General features: G+C 32.3%; 1 protein-coding gene across 1 annotated transcript in view; it reads right to left on the bottom strand.

The window, feature by feature from the left end:
* LOC127724253 (uncharacterized) overlaps positions 1-18,606 on the bottom strand; it is a 75,264-nt gene that overhangs the window by 35,036 nt on the left and 21,622 nt on the right. Inside the window, exons 3-8 of the mRNA XM_052231191.1 lie at positions 11,942-12,027; positions 10,261-10,691; positions 6,090-6,359; positions 1,947-2,159; positions 880-1,180; positions 100-290 (exon numbers count right to left, since the gene is read on the bottom strand). Coding sequence (XP_052087151.1) covers positions 100-290; positions 880-1,180; positions 1,947-2,159; positions 6,090-6,359; positions 10,261-10,691; positions 11,942-12,027 — 1,492 coding nt within the window. The remainder of the gene's footprint in view (positions 1-99; positions 291-879; positions 1,181-1,946; positions 2,160-6,089; positions 6,360-10,260; positions 10,692-11,941; positions 12,028-18,606) is intronic.

Raw genomic sequence — 18,606 nt, 5'->3', positions numbered from 1 at the left:
TATAGCTCATTCTTTAACAAAATATATATGTTCTTTTATACTGAGAATAAGTGAAAAAATTATATAGCTATATTTGTTAAAAGAAAACTTTCCACTTACCATCCCAGAAGGATCTATTGCAGCAGCACCAGTAAATTTAAGCTGTGCAGCCCAAATTTGAGTTGACCCCATTTCAAATGCAGCTCCCATCCAATAATCTTGCCCGACGAATGAAACATCTTTGTACATGTGGGCAACAAATTCGACTATGATTGTGCTGCTTACTGTGTCCTGCGATACGTCTCGTGATGCTAACAGAAAACAAACAGAAAAAACCAAATTGTGTTAACACTTTATGCAAAAGTATCTTTGTTTATTTCCAAAGTAACACGTTTACAACATTGCGTTACTAAAAAATATTGATTCAAATTAATGTTATTACAAAATTGACCATGATTTCACACTATCATTAATACTGTGTTCGAACAAATCTTTACAACAAGAAAAATGTTTGTGAGTAACTGGATCTAAATTTGTGACTTCAATGTGTCACTAACGAGTAGTTAAGATAAACACACAAGTGAACTGCATTTGTGTATGTCCATTCGTCTAGACTATTACAACAACTGCATTGTAATCTGACGGAAGCATATTCTACCAGACTGTGATTAAAGTTACCTTTTCTTCAGCATCTTTGCATAAAGATTGTCCTGAGATAAAATGATCTAGATATTTAATTATATAAATTATTTATACCAATTTTTGTGTGGACTGGTTAATAAATGGAATGCAAATACAGCATTGTCTGTTAGAGTGTACCTTACCGTCATATAACTTAACAGACAATATCAATTTTCATTAAAATCACGAAGTGAATATTTGATACAAACACATTCTTACCTTTATTGATAACAGTTCCGATATCAAGATGAGCAATGTTATTTCCTAGTCCGTTACTGTCCTGATACATAGTTTTACTGATCGCTGACTCATCAAGACCACACTTAAAATTATCACCAATGCTTTTAATTTTTGCTGAACATATACTGACAACTGATGAAGTATTCAGAGGTGAAAATGAATCAAATTTCAAGGCTGTTGATGGATAAGGTAAATACATTTCAACTTCAAACATGGCTGCTGATCCAATCGGAAAAGTCGGCGGGCCAGTGAAATTAAAAGTTGGCGTTTCGGTTATAGCCTGTAAATAGTTAAAATCTGTTTTGAGACAAATTACTACATAATTGAACTTCTAAAGCATGACAAGCAAATATACTTTTAAATTTTCATTCATTATAATGTTTACAATTATAATTTTGTTACAATGGTCGACATGTTTCACCATCAGGTGTGGCATCTTCAGTAAAAGTTTGATTGATTAATTGTATTTTGGTGATTTAACGCCGTTTTGATCACTATTTACTATTTCGTGGCGGTAACTTTATTGGTGGAGGATGCCGCAGTGACCGAAGAGAACCACCGACTCTCGGCAGGAAAACTGGCAATCCTAGTCATGTAAAATTGGAGTTGAATGCACGTGTCACGTGCGGGGCTCGAACTCACAACATCAGTGTTAACGGGCTAATTGTTCGGTAGTAAAACTACGTAGACCACTCGGCAACCGAGGCCCCAGTTAAGTTAAAGAAAACTACGTCATCTTGTGTATCAGTAGAAGTAGTTATGTTACTTTTGAACCATCGCTGCAAGTGTTCCTCTTTATATTAATAGCTATCGATCAATGATCTCTTTATGGTAGATATATCATCACACAGAGGAATACTATGTGTTGATATGTTTTCTTTCGAAAGTTTAATGATGGGTTCCGGATTTATCGCATAACTGAAACGTTCGGAAACGTTTTGAATGCTACCTTGACTTGAATAAAGACTGTTTGAAAAACGCACATTCTCCATGTTTTTGAATTATAGATATGTTTACTATACTAATAAATCAATACAATGATATACCAGTGTATCAGTGATTGTGGCAAATGACGCCTGCCCGACCCAAACTTCATTGGCATTGTTGTATTCTGCGCCTGCGCTGACCCAGTAAATGCTTCCGTTCTGTACCGTATCGTCTACCATGACAGCTTCATATGTGATAACTAATGTGCATTCGTCAAGGCTAATGCAGCTGTTGACTGTTACAGTTCCAAGGTTTATTATTGCTCTATCATGCTGTCAGAAGAAATATGATAGTGAATGGACGATGATTAATACATTTAAGTAAATACAAATAGTCACATGATATGTGTTTTTATGCCTGATAAATACAGCAAAAGATAAAATACATTATCAACGGTATTTCGTAACTTTTGTTAAAAAATCTTTATCAAATAAACGTCAAAAAGTCTGGAGAACAGAATATAGATTCGAGTTTACACTTCTGTGGATAAACATTTAGTTACGAGGAAGGTCTTTTGCATTTTTAATTAAAATTTGGATTGAATTGTTGCCTTATTTAGTTGAAAATTTCATCAGATTCTTTTTTAAAGATGTGAATATTATCAATAACTGCCTGACAAACCCATCCCGTAAAGCATAAATGTTTTGTTTTCTTACTCATAAATTACCTAGCTCATTTCAAATGTCCAAGGGCCACAATTTTCATGAATATTGCCAAACAGGAAGAAACTTCTTGCTCGATATTTATGGTCCTTGGACATTCAAAATTAAGCTTGCGTAAAAAGCATCATAAATATGCATATTAATCATATTCATATTCTCGAAAACTTGTCCACAGAATTTGGTGTCATGCTGCAAATTCTGACTTTTCTTTTATAAAAAGTTTTTTTTCATACAGCACACATACTAAAAGGGTTTAGATTTTATTCTCTTATCACCAAACATAGAACGTGTTTATTTTTAACAAGCTGTTCACGATTTTTCGAAAAATCGCTATTTAAAGTGAAAACAACACCTTTTATAACACTTTACCTGCATTTTATTCATTATACTACAGACATGAATGTATTTTTTTCTCTACTCAGGTGCATTTCAATGAGTTCTTAATGCATACATAATTGCATAAACATTCGAAATATCGCCCACATTACGTATTCTTCGCTTACAGCATTCTTGATAACCAAATGTGTATACAAAAAACAAATAAAAAATAGTATTTCTTATTTCAGCTTCTACAAATCATCGATGAAAGAAATAGGCATGAACTTTTTAATTTTTTTTTATATTAGAACAATCCAAACCATGCGACAATAAAACAAACAACATTTATGGATAAGATGTTAAATTTTTCGAGCATTTCAATCTATAGGATCTGCAAAAAGGTGTAAACGTATGGCCGTTGCTTTTCTCTTTCAAATTGTTTTACATATTGTCATGCTGAGTCTTAACATAGACTGAATCAATCTTATTTGACTGCAAGCGAATTCTCTGAACAGTACTGAATTAACCTCAGTGGATCAGTCTTAAAATTGACTGAAAGAACATGACTAGATAATGTATTGTTCAGATCAAAATGATTGTTTTAGTTCAAAATGATTGTTTTAGATCAAAATCTTTGATTTAGTTTTTTTCTACATTTCTTTAACAGTGTATTTCCCAAGAGTCTGGTAGCAAATATTTTGGTCAAATTCTCTAGTTTTATTTTCATAAAGACGGCCATATTTCATCTTTACCTTGGTTAGTATTAACCTAAATGACTAACACATCTTTTTCCAGAAAGATGAGATATCAATGAATCTAGGGTAAAATATGCAATTGCAATGTTTTAGTCGTGTCGGAAGTTGTAAATATTCCGATTTAAAAATTAAACAAGTGCAATAAAATTAATTTCCGTGAGTTTATATGAACATAATAATTATTTTGATTGTGGTTAATGGGTAATTATCTTTTCTCAACCTCAATCGTTCATATCCATACATGGCATAGGTCCCGAAATTACTGTGAGGTTTCCCCTCTGTGTTGATTAAAGAACGTTAAGTGTGGTTCAATTCTACGGACAATAGATATAAGAAGATGGGGTATGAGTGCCAATGAGACAACTCTCCATCCAAGTCAAAATTTATAAAAGTAAACCATTATAGGTCACAGTACGGTCTTCAACACGGAGCCTTGGCTCACACCGAACAGTAAGCTATAAAGGGCCCCCAAGAATAGTGTAAAACCATTCAAACGGGAAAACCAACGGTCTAATCTATATAAAAAACGAGAAACGAGAAACACTTATGAACCACATCAACAAACGACAACTACTGAACATCAGATTCCTGACTTAGGACAGGTGCAAACAAATGCAGCGGGTTTAAACGTTTTAATGGTACCAAACCTTCACCCTTTTTCTGAAACAATAATGTAACATAACAACATAGAAAGACACACTATAAAATATCAACTGAAATAGCTTAACTCAATCAAGTACATTATTAAATATTTAATGATGAATGTCAATGCTTTCAGAAATCATATCTTTCAAGAGATTGTAATTACACTATATATTGTAGGGCCCCATGAGACATAAACTCTCTCCTTTCGCAAAATGTATGGGATAGCAATGCCACAGATACACCAGAAAGTAAATTATATATCACATGAACTATTTGAAAACGATATGGTATTAACTTGATTATATGCATATAAAAGTGAGAATGGAAATGGGGAATGTGTCAAAGAGACAACAACCCGACCAAAGAGCAGAAAACAACCGAAGGCCACCAATAGGTCTTCAACACAGCGAGGAAATCCCGCACCCGGAGGCGGGCTTCAGCTGGCCCCTAAACAAAAATATGTACTAGTTCAGTGAAAATAGACGTCACACTAAAATCCAAAACATAGAAATGAACTAAAATTAAAAACATACAAGACTAACAAAGGCCAGAGGCTCCTGAATTGGGACAGGCGCAAAAAATGCGGCGGGGTTACACATGTTTTGTGAGATCTCAATCCTCCCCCTATACCTCTAGCCAATGTAGAATAAACAAACACACAGCAATACGCACAATAAAACTCAGTTTAAAAGAAGTCCGAGTCCGATGTCAGAATAGGTAACAAAAGAAATGAAGCAAAATGACAATGATACATGAATTAACAAAGGACTACTAGCAATTAGTGACATGGCAGCTCCAGACCTCATTTAAACTTATTGAAAGATTATGTCTTTATCACATGAAAATCAAGCACAATCCCTCCCGTTAGGGGTTAATTATGATATCATCATAAAATATATGAAAAGAACATAACTCGTATCATGCCAACAACTGGTTTTAGAATAAATGTGTTTATTTCCGAGGCAAAGACCCTATGAGTAAATCAATATTAATACCAAAATATGCCATCTTTAATGACCTGACAACAGTATCGTAACTATATCCCTTCTGAATAAGTCTGTTTAAAGGTTTGGTTAGCTTTTGAGGTGACTGCCGACATTTTTGTGCTTTGTATAGAATATTACCATAAAATATTGGATGTGAAATACCTGAAGTATAAGATGTCTGCATGTTGATTTATATTTACGAATGATGTCCCTGTACCGATGATAAAATTTAGTAAATGTTTTGACAAGTTCGTGATATCGAAAACCCTGGTGTAATAATTTTTTAGTGATACAGAGATTTCTTTCGTTAAAATCAAATACGTTGTTACATACACGAACGAATCGAACAAGTTGAGATATATAAACACCATAAGATGGTACATATAAGTTATAAACAGTTAAGCTTACTTTGAAACAAAGCTAGGAAAAGAGTATGTTAACACTTACGATTGTCAATTTTAATTTCATTTCAGAGCTGTATATATCATTACCTTATATGTGATGGTTTAAAAAAGACAGGCGGAAGAAGCCAAAGGGTTATTCAAACTCAAAAGTCGAAGACAAACTCACACTCAATTGCAAAACACGAAAAACATAATATACTGAATGTTTTAAAGAAATTGACATTTTCAGAGGTGTTTGCAGGAGTATCTTTTATGTTGTGGAAAAAATTCGATTATAGTAGAATATCTCATATCTACAGTAAACCCAATTTCCATGTATTTTAAGAAAAGCATATGTTAGCAAAAAAAACAAAAAAACCAGCAGATGTCATGTGATTTTAACCATTAAAACATGCAAATAATATATAAAAAAGTTGAATATATCTCACATACCAGTACTGAGCCTGCTGTTTTTGACTCCATGGTAACATCCGTCGAACCAGTAATAGAGAGTCCACTACCTTTAGTGACCTCTATGTCACATAAAATCATCACCGTGGTGTCATTATCAGGGGTGAATAGCTCTACCAACATGTCTGTTGACGGTTCCGGAAAAGAAATTTCAAGTCGAAATTTGACCCGACTTCCGATATATAAGTCTGTCGTCGTATCATAGGGTGATACCTTAGACAATACAAAGGTAACATTCTGTGGTGCCATTGACTGTTTAATGAAAAAAAAGTGTAAGTTGATATTAAAAAAAACATTTTGATTAAGAACTTTTATATTAATAGTGCATTATGATTATAGTAGTTGCTGTTTGAGAGCACGAATCTTGCGAATATATCTTCTTTCTTTGATCTTGGCATAATAATCAGGGAAACAAATGAACTTACACATGATATAATTTCATGCCTTGAAGCACATTTTATCGAAATTTTGTATCATCCGGTATTGTTTCTTCAAAAGAAAGATCTATCGTTCTAAAGGGAAATAACTCCATATAGGTATATTAAGGCGACAGTAGTTACCGATGTTCAAATATCGTAATTTGTTTTATATATGAAAATAAGAAGATGTGGCATGATTGCTAATAAGACATATTTCCACCAGAAACCAAATGACGTAGAAGTTAGCAACAATAGGTATGAAGATTGGTGTGACATGTTCATATTGCATGTTGACTATTTTAATGCTTTTCAGATAATAGTGAACCCGGTTTAAGATGGTTTTACCTTTTTCTAAATATTTCAGTTGTTTCATGCTCAAGTTAATCGTTTCTAATAATTTTCTTTTCAATTTAGTGTTTTTCAATTTTCTGAAAATTTTGTTCTATAAGTTGCTTTTCCAAAGAAGAAAAACAAGAATCAGAAAATATATGAACAACACTTATTCAGTAAATATGAAATGATACGTAGGAAACGCTATTAAATTATTTATACTGAATAATTAGTGCAATCTTTAATTGGCCTCCTTTAATGTTAATAATAAAACAGACAAAGAGTTGCTTAAATAAAATGACACATACAATACTGTATATGGAAATGAGGCAAACACAATATATAGCTTTCTGTTTGCCTACTTTAAACATCACTTTATTATCTAATTTTGTTGTCTTTTTCATAGTAGATAGTGCATGCGCAATATTCAAGTACAATGGTTTTTCTAATGATTCTATTTGTTGCACTTTACTCAAAATGTCTATTGGATTTAGACCTGAACACTTTTAGATACAAGTGTTAACAAACAAATATTACCAAAAATACCAAACTCCAAGGTAAATTCAACAAGGGGGAACGACCTTTCCAACAAGAACATTCAGTGAGGACAATTTATATTGAGAGAGCTTAAACCTTAGTTTCAGGGTAATTCAAAAATATATTAACAGTAAAATAAAACTTAGATGAATATTTCACCCAAAATACCCATTTTGTAAATGTTTTCCGGTAAAATTGAATATAAGCAACAACTGTTCTAAAATACACAGTTTCATCATAACAACATATTTGTATAAGAAATCTATCTAGTAGTACAATATATTTGTAAGGGTGTTGGTTATTCTAAAAGAATATTAATGACAAGATGTCAAAACAATCTAATTTTAGGTTCTCAATGTTCTTCAACTTTGTACCTTATATGGCCTTTTCAACTTTTTTGCTTCGAGCTTCACTGATGAGTCTTTTGTAGATGAAACGCGCATCTGGCGTACAAAATTTCAATCCTGGTTTCTATGATGAGTTTATTGGCAGATTTTACCCCCTGTTTTTTTTTGTAAATGCAAGAAGTTTTAAGACTTTCCATAAATAAGTGAAACAACATATTAAAATTTGATACTGATATCTCACAGATTAATGTCTTATGAACATCTAAAAGAATTTATTTGACAGGTTTATAGGGGGAAAAAAATATTTCAGTATATATGCATAGTACTTGATGTTTGAGTTCTTTGAGTCCAAAAAGTGGACTAATCGTACCTTCTCCTTTTGTCTTAGACAATAATTAACAAGATTCAACGGTTAATACATTGTCTAGACGTCAAGGAATATTGCCTAGGTAAATAGTTCATCGCTACGGCTTATCGATTACATTAAATATTACTGTGAATTACTAAGATATTCCTTATTTATCAATGGAATAAGTGATTTACAAATGGTGTACGTAAATGTGACAGGAGTTTGTGAGGATTATTCTAGATAACGTTTATAATGTTTACATCAGTTTCGTCTTTATGATTTAACGTAGTTTCTTATTTTCCGCGTGAATTTCTTCTTTTTTTATTTGCTTTTAATTTATTTGAAATTATTACTTGCCACAAAGTCAAAGTAGCCTGATAAAATTTAATCTAATTATTTAATCGAAAGACAAACATTGTACCTTGATTTATTAGCCACTTTTGTTTATAATATTGGAGATGAGCTAAAAGTGGGTTAATAACCTCTTTTAATTATATACCGGTAATTTGGCCGTGAAACAACAAGTAAATATATAGATTAACCATTAAAAATAACTGATAAAATCTAAGAAATTGTATTTGACTGTATTAAGCAGCTAAGTTAAAGGCAATACATCTCATAAATCCATTAAAAAATTATACAAATCAAGATAACAAAAATATATGAGGGAATATCATGAACTTCAAATGGAGCTAGACGAGTTCGTCAACAGGGTAAGCGTTTTCTGAGTGACGTGCATCGCAGGCTTTAATTTAACAAAATAAAGGTAAATTCACAGAAACTACAAGATACATTTATAGTAGCCTTCAATCTATTAGACAACCGCATGTAATGCTTTTTCACACTGAAAGAACCAAAAAATTCAGTAAAATCCTTCATGCAAAATCATAAAAACTTCAGACAATAATGGACAAAACGCCCTTCTTAGTCTTAACTGACTGATCTAGAATGGAATATCATTTGTTTCTACATGTAGACCAAAAAATTTAACAAAAATAGCGAAATCCAAGGTAAATTCAAAAAGGGGGAAGTCCATAAAAACTGACAAAATCAAACGTTATCAATCGACAAAACGAGTGAAAATCAACTGTCATATTCCTGACTTAGTACAGATTTTCCGAAGACCCGTTGACCTTAGGTGATGTGCAAAGCTGACCTTAGGTGATGTGCAAAGTTGACCTTAGGTGATGTGCAAAGTTGACCTTAGGTGATGTGCAAAGTTGACCTTAGGTGATGTGCAAAGTTGACCTTAGGTGCTGTGCAAAGTTGACCTTAGGTGATGTACAAAGTTGACCTTATGTGATGTTTATAAGGCGCTTTTTGTTTTTGTGTTTTTGCAATGTTTTATAGTTTTTACTTTCCAAACTCTCGGTTTTGAGATTTTAAAAAAACGACCTGTTATATGCACGATATTCAATTCAAGTGTTTTCGGACTAAATCTTAACTCCCTGTGTTGTGTTCTAATTTACTTTACATATTAAATTACACTTCAACTATTGCACTGTAAAATACAACCATTTTCATTCCGATAAAGTAATTTTATATGTCAAGTAGAGTCACATTTCTAAAATATAAACGTGTTTCCCATTGCCTAAAACATATGCATAATTGTGTTATTAAAATATTCTTATCGTATGAAAACTGCTTTCCTTTCTTTTAGCACATTGTCAATATATAGACAATTTATAGAAATTTAATCAATACTGTTAAGTATTTATCATGATTATACTATTAAGCTGTTACTTTGATGAAAATTTACTGTATTTATAAGAACTGAACAGGCATTTGCTTTTCGTAAACTTAAAGGATCAAAAGCTGTATAACGTTTTAAACCAACAATCGCCTATTTATGCAAAACATGCTACGTTATTAACATTTAGTCATCGTACAATTAACAAAAACTGTATTCAGGCTTGTACAATTATTCCTTTTTGGTTGTACTATACTTTCCATATACTATAGTAAGCATGTAAATTGCAAAAATGCTATTCCTCAAATTCGTTTGACATTATGGATTCGAATTTTCTGCGATGGAAAAGTGTGTCAGATAAAAATGGTCAGAAGATATTTTGATAATGAATTTATCACTTTTCATTCAATTTAAGTAACAAAATTTGAAAAAAAGGAACAAAAAAATAAATAATTTATTATAGTTAAGAAATTACACATACCGCTGCTCTTTTGACGATGTGATGAGAATATCCATTGTTTCTTGGTTCAACGAGACTATTTATTGGGTCTGCCAACCAGTCTTTGTTTGACTTTAATATCACAATAGCCTTTCCTGTTTTACTTTCTCCTTTATCCAGCACATTTCGTACAGACAGGTCAAGTCTATAATCTTGCCCATTTTGTAATGTTGAACCCTTACTCAGTGATATACTACCATCTTTCGGATTTATAGTAAAGAGTCCATCGTTTTCGTTATGTATTGAAAAGAAAAGGTCTGCACATGGACAGCTTTGTTCATTATTGTCACCGCAAGTCTCGATCCGATCTTTATCGTTCACTTCCGGTTGAAATAATGTTATATCGTCATTTTCGAGAGAATTAATGCTAACTTCATAAGTATATTGAGTAAACTCGGGTGCATAGTTATTAACTGAAAAAGAAAATCGTACTCCGTGAATGTTAACCAGAAATTCAAAACCATGTGTATATTAATGAAGTTGATTGCATGTAAGTATTAACAAATAAAAGCATTGCCTATGAATATTAAACAGGAGGCATATCGAAACATTTGAAAATCAACACTGTTAAAAAAGGCCCAATAGCATAAATACTTCGGGCATTGCACAAGCTTAAGACACTGCTGTATGAAATAATTTCGTACGTAAAGCCGCCGATACTACATATAGGATGGTATGATTTCTATATCAGTATTGTATGTACTTTGGGTTAAATTAAAGTATCTGTTAGTATAGTTTGGTATTACTTACTTTTTCTAGTATTTTTGTTTTATTGTTTATTATACCTGCATCATAAATAGTGCTTTTTCCTGAGTTTTATTGCACATTCTTCTTTTCACTTTTTCTTGTCCCATTTTTAGAAACTAAAAGGGAGGATGTTTGATGCTCCAAAAATGATGTAATTAAACAACATGGTCTTGTGCCTTCTTTGATATTGTTTATTTGGTACCAGTATTTTGTCGCCAGGTATTTTAAAGTAAATACTTTCCCTTAACCGACATTTTTATACATTCTTGTATACTATTCTTTTGAAATTCCTTGTATAGCATCTAACAATGTATCTTACAATATATATCATATTAAAACTATCTCCATTTCACTTTATGATGTTTTAAAAAATTAATGAAATGGGATGTAACAAATAGACAGATGTTTGCAATTATTTTTTTTATTTTCTATTTGTCTTTATTTTTTGTCAAGAGTGGGGGGCGGAGGGCGGACAGCGACATTAAAAGACAAAAACTGTCATCTTTTCACTCCGATGTTTAAGCTCTCTGGTGAGTGGAAGTGTACTATTCAGTTTCATTATTTTCTTTTGTGTGAGATGGTTGTTTTTAATAATTTTTTTGTCGTCTTCATTCCAGGCCTGTCGTTAAAATGATTCAGTTGGAGTAATACTAGTATCCATCCGAATGTTTGTGATATCGAATTTAAAATTCATGTGTTCAATGTTTTTAAACTTATGTTTATGTTTATGTACTAGTATATGTGGATTGTATACTTGTATTTTTGAAAGTAATCATTGAAACGGCGTTTTGATCTTTTTAAGACCTCAGATGTCGGTGTAATCTTGGCTTTTTGAGTACAGGTCTGTCGTTCAAAATTTCGATTTGGTTAAAGCTTGAATATGTTTTGAGCAGGAAAAGATCACAGAGAATATTACCTTGAACGTCACAATTTTCTCCTGCCCAACATGGCAGACATGAACAGGTACCAAACTGGTCTAGGATACCATTTCTACATGGAATTCTGCAAACAAGTAACAAAAATTTATTTTATTCACATGTCTTTATATTTATGAACATGCACCCAGCACATAAAATTTATATTTTCAACCATATAATTGCAAAATGTCAAAAGGCTATGGTAGCATTCGGGACTGACTATTTTGGTATCGCGGTACCGTCACAATAATAGTAATCTCACGCATCTAAATTACTAACTTGGACGGTATCGCGATATCAAATTGTCAGTCCCAGTTGCAAACATGGCCCATTGCCGTTTTGCATTTATATAATTAAAAATATAGAAGATTTTTTTTTACATAAAAAGACTTCAAAATCTGAAGAAAAAAAATTGGATTAGATGATGTCGGCAGTGAAATTAATTTCATTACTTTTTTAAATTGATCAAGCAAGAGGAAGTTGTTTGAACAAGAAAAACAAACGTGAGCGCACCGAACAATGGTTATACGCGCACTGACATCAGTCATAAGACTATGTGGTATGGGTTTAACTCATTGTTGAAGGCTGTACGGTGACCTATATGTTAATTTCTGTGTCATTTGGTCTCTTGTGGAGAGTTGTCTCATTGGCAATCATACCACATCTTCTTATTTTCACATAAGTATATATGAATCCAATTGGAACGGTGCTTATAAACTGTCCGTACGCGATGGAACCATATCTCAGTAGCCAGTGCTTTGGTAGTTGCATTATTTTAAAGATACACTTTAACTATGAACTTTTAGTTTTTGAATATTGTAATTGTACTCAAGTTTCAACCACACAGTGACGTTAAACATTATCGAATGTACTGGTAAGGCCCTTTTTGTTCTGTTACCCCCAAACGTGTTGTATATTTGGCTTCCCATGTTACCAGTAGCTAGTACTGATAAGATTTAAATAATACGTTATAGTCGTAACAGTTTTTCGATGATGAGATTTTGAATAGTGAAACATTTGAACAATATGACCAATTTTTAGGTTTTTTTTATGTTCAGCAGGAACGCATCCAAATCATTAGAAATTAAACAAATATTAAAACTCGTGTACGTGGAAACTAAAACAGATTTACACACATCACTAATGACAAAACGTATCTCTCGTGACAACAAACATTTGCTATGATGATACTTTGTTAGATCACATTATTGTGCATTAATTAAACATTCAACACTATACATACATACATAAGTATTATTCTTTTAAAAAAAAATCTGTTAAAGACGAACAATAAAAGAACTTTGGCTTTTGTATGTTTTATCAGTGTCTTGGTATAAATCAATGTGAAATACTGATTGTTGGAAGGACCTGTTTAAACAAACCAGAACAAGCACTTGCTTATATACTTAAATCTACCCGTAATGGGAAATATCGATTGCAATTTAACACAACTGAAACTGGCGTGAAATACTATAGAACAGTTGATGCCTCAAACAAAAGGAATAATATCGATAAACCGTTAAATTATCAACCGTTACAAGAACGGAAATTAAATAGTTTACTATGTAGAGAGTTCGATACGTTATTGTTCCAGATTTGTTTTCTTTAATTCAAATGTTGGATACATGAAAAAAATGTTATTGCTTTTTTGCTTTCCTGAAAAGAGAGTCGGTTAGAATGCTTTTAAAAATATTGTTTTACATATGGACACCAAAAGTAATATCGGAGAATGAAAAAAGAAAGTTGATGACCTTAACGTCAGTACTGAATTGAAAACTGATTTTAATCATGTCCATTATATAGGAAAATTACAGGGTTAACATACTTTCAATTTAACAATAGAATTTTTTAGATTGAAAAGTGAAGTTGAGAAACAAATAAGAAAATATCATTCATCGGTTTTTTTTTTATTTCTTCAATTTGTCCCTATCCTTGGAGTCTATGTTCAGAAAAACAACATATGGATTAGTTATTGAAGACCATATCATCGTGTTTTTTTTAAATGTATCCCTATACTTTGAATTGTTCCTGAAAAAAGTTTTTTTTTAAAGTATTATTTCTTAATACTATTCAAACTTAACAGAACATTTAATCTAAGTCTTTGATGAATTATATTATCAAAATACTAGGAAATGAAGAGCTATTATACTTTAGAGGGAAACTATATCTTTTTATATATATACCAGTATGTAAGCTTTCTTAGTGTTCTTCCACTGGGTTAAGATATGTCAAATAGGTAGCTAGTGCATTAAGTTCATTCATATATTTCAATATAAAACTGCCTCGAGATCTAATAGGACAATTTTTGTCAAATATTTTCCCCATATGCAATACCTTGTCCCGTACCTTGGTACAAGTTTCATTTAAAAAATGTCCATCATAAAAAATGATGTCAACTTTAATTATAAAAAAATATATAGGGATTTATTACATTTTATTTTCAATATATACAACTGGTAAGATTATAAATCTATCCATATTAAATCATTATTCGATATTTGTAATTACCAGGTATAAAACGTTTTATAATTGGACTTTCTTGTTCAAATCAACTGCTTGAGTTCAACAATTTCCACACAGAACGATTTCTATGACGACCTTGTATTTTACATTAACAAGTAACAAAAGAGATTTGGCATTACACAGGGCACAGAAATGTTCTTTCAAGCAATAAAACCTACAATATATATATTTGCTATGTCAGATATTGTATAGAATGTTGAGATTTTCTGACTTATCGATATAGAGTATGGCAATATGTTATAAGTGAAACTGCCATTGAACTAAGAAAAAACTGACTTCAAGTATTTTCACTCAGTATTTCTGTTAAAAGTTTCACATCGGACCATTAAATAAAACATCATTTCCATTACGTGCGCTAATATATGTTTCAAAATTGAAAGAAAAGTCACCCTACGCGACGGAGCGTTTTATTCAAGAAAAACAAATGTGTGAATATATCTTATATTCCAAACAGTAGATCAACAATGAACAAATATAAAAAAATATTTTTTGGTATGAGGTACACTAAGAATTCTATTCAACAGTTTTGCAACTATGCAATTTAAGTTTTTTAACATGCTACATGTATGAAAGTTTTAATTTTAGATGCAAAACTTTAAACTAAGGAGAATATTTAAACGTAAAAAGATACAAAGAGAGCAATCGAAAGCATACGTCGAAGAAGAACTGTGTGTTACAGACAAAACCAAAGCCAATACTAAAACGACGAAAGACAACACCAATGCCAATACTAAGATGACGAAAGACAACACCAATATCAATACTAAAATGACGATAGACAACACCAATGCCAATACTGAAATAACGATAAACAACACCAATGCCAATACTGAAATGACGAAAGACAACACTAATGCCAATACTGAAATGACGAAGGACAACACCAATGTCAATACTGAAATAACGATAAACAACACCAATGCCAATACTGAAATGACGAAAGGCAACACCAATGCTAATACTGAAATGACGATAGAAACACCAATCCCAATACTAAAACGACGAAAGACAACACCAATACCATACTTAAATGACGAAAGACAAAACCAATGCCATACTTAAATGACGAAAGACAACATCAATGTCAATACTGAAATGACGAGAGACAACACCAATGCCAATACTGAAATGACGATAGAAACACCAATGCCAATACTAAAATGACGAAAGACAACACCAATACCATACTTAAATGACGAAAGACAAAACCAATGTCAATACTGAAATGACGAAAGACATTACCAATGCCAATACTAAAATGACGAAAGACAACACCAATACCATACTTAAATGACGAAAGACAAAACCAATGTCAATACTGAAATGACGAAAGACATTACCAATGCCAATACTAAAATGACGAAAGACAACACCAATGCCATACTTAAATGACGAAAGACAACACCAATGCCAATACTAAAATGACGAAAGACAACACTAATGTCATACTTAAATGACGAAAGACGACACAAATTCCAAAACTGAAATAACAAAAGACAACACCAATGTCAATACTAAAATGACAAAAGACAACACCAATGCCATACTTAAATGACGAAAGACAGCACCAATGCCAATACTAAAGTGACGAAAGACAACACAAATGCCATACTTAAATGACGAAAGGCAACACAAATACCAATACTAAAATAACGAAAGGCAACACCAATGCTAAAACTGAATTGACGAAGACAACACCAATATCAAATTAAATGACGAAAGACGACACAAATTCTAAAACTGAAATTACGAAAGACAACACCAATGCCAATATTAAAATGACGAAAGACAACACCAATGCCATTCTTAAATGACGAAAGACAACACCAATGCCAATACTAAAATGACGAAAGGCAACACAAATGCCAATACTAAAATAACGAAAGACAACACCAATGCCAATACTAAAATAACGAAAGGCAACACCAATGCCAATACTGAAATGACAAAAGACAACATAATGAGCAATAGTAAAATGACGAAATATGATTGCATGGGTAAAAGTAAAATGACGAAATCCAACACCATGGGTTATATCAAAATAAAAAAATACAATACAAATAAATTAAAAGAGTGAGCAACATGAATCCTGTCCATACCAGGGATTATCCAGGTATTGAAGAAGCCAACCAGAGCAACATGAAACCTGTCCATACCAGGGATTAACTCAGGTATTGATAAATAATAATCTTCATTGTCATATAAACAAATTTAAACATATTTGTGACAAACTGAAAAAAAAAAAAAAAAAAAGAACATACACTCATACATATAGTATACATATATAGATAAAGGGTAACCAGAGCAACATGAATCCTGTCCATACCAGAGTTTAACTCAGGTATTGATAAAGGGTAACCAGAGCAACATGAATCCTGTCCATACCAGAGTTTAACTCAGGTATTGATAAAGGGTAACCAGAGCAACATGAATCCTGTCCATACCAGGGTTTAACTCATGTATTGATGAAGGGTAACCAGAGCAACATGAATCTTGTCCATACCAGGGTTTAACTAAGGTATTGATGAAGGGTAACCAGAGCAACATGAATCCTGTCCATACCAGGGTTTAACTAAGGTATTGATGAAGGGTAACCAGAGCAACATGAATCCTGTCCATACCAGGGTTTAACTAAGGTATTGATGAAGGGTAACCAGAGCAACATGAATCCTGTCCATACCAGGGTTTAACCAAGGTATTGATAAAGGGTAACCAGAGCAACATGAATCCTGTCCATACCAGGGTTTAACTAAGGTATTGATGAAGGGTAACCAGAGCAACATGAATCCTGTCCATATTATTGTTCATGACAAGTAAAAATACGGTTATAAGTCGCCTTTGGTGATTGTTGTAAAACCAATGTGAAGGAGGACAGAGATTCGGTCCCGAATATTGGAAGATATCCATGATTATATTCAACAATGAAAGGTCCTACATATGAATATAGAAAGTTCATGATTAGAAAATAATATTATCCCTTTTGTTGTGAAATGTAATCTCAACCGATCCTAAACTGTCGAATTTTAAGTGTACGTCGAATATGAGACAACCCTTACGGTGCCTTTGAGAATAGCAACACAGTATATGTACTGTCTTATTCTTTCATGCGTCATCAACTGTCCCTATATATATACATTTGACAATTGTTGATAACCCGTAATATATTTTACAAACGACATAACTTTATCATTTAATGAGTTTTGCTTTACCTTGAATTCTTGTTTTGCTAATGCTTTAAATGGAAATAAATAATGCTGTATAACATTATCATGAATCATTTGAAACACGCTGCATGTCAAAGCAAAACGATTCAATTCACAATTATATTGATAACATCAAACAATTCTTTCAACTGACATTCATAAAAAAAAACAATCGGAAAAATCAGTGCCGGAAAATGTGAAAATTGAAAATTGATGGAATATTTTATATTCTTGGTAACATTCACGTTAACGTAGTGATTTAAACACTTGATTTTTAAAAGTAATGATGCGTGACAAATATATTGCATTGAAACCGTTCGTGACGTGAAACAGACTCCTATGTAGCGAGTGTTAAACAAGTTAATTGCGTTCCCTAAGACCATCAGTCGTCCAAAAATATTGTTAAATTCGAATTGAACTGTTGTTTTTCGCTTAATTTGCCGCATTCAGTACGAATTAGTCCCAAGAATCGTGTTTCGGCAAATAGTGAAATAGTTTGAAATTACACTTTTAGTTATCATTAGTGTGGATAAAAGGAGATATGTGGTACTCCTCGATGAGGCATCAACCAAACGTAAAAAACAATTAAACAAGATCCAAATGGTAACACAGTCTTTTACTAATTGACAGGTGTCAATATAATATGTAAATCTTTTATATTTATATCCCTCCTGTAAAATATTTAAAGTATTGGAAGTATTATATTCCTTGGAATCCAAAACGTCACTGAAAAAGCGCGCATATCGGAACAACTAGAAAAAAAATAGCACTCCATAAGAAAGAGCCAATGGAAAATCACCATCCAAGAAAGGAAAAAAGTCGTTTTATCATTTGTCTAAAAATGTTGGAATGAAGATTTACATGACCATTATAATTTCTAAGGACATCGGTCATTACTTCAATAAATGATTGTGTGAAGGAATTGATGTAGATGAATT

The sequence above is a fragment of the Mytilus californianus genome, unplaced genomic scaffold (genome assembly GCF_021869535.1).
Source record: "Mytilus californianus isolate M0D057914Y unplaced genomic scaffold, xbMytCali1.0.p SCAF_1, whole genome shotgun sequence".
Classification (NCBI taxonomy): Eukaryota; Metazoa; Mollusca; class Bivalvia; order Mytilida; family Mytilidae; genus Mytilus; species Mytilus californianus.
This window is presented reverse-complemented; position numbering and strand designations above follow the sequence as displayed.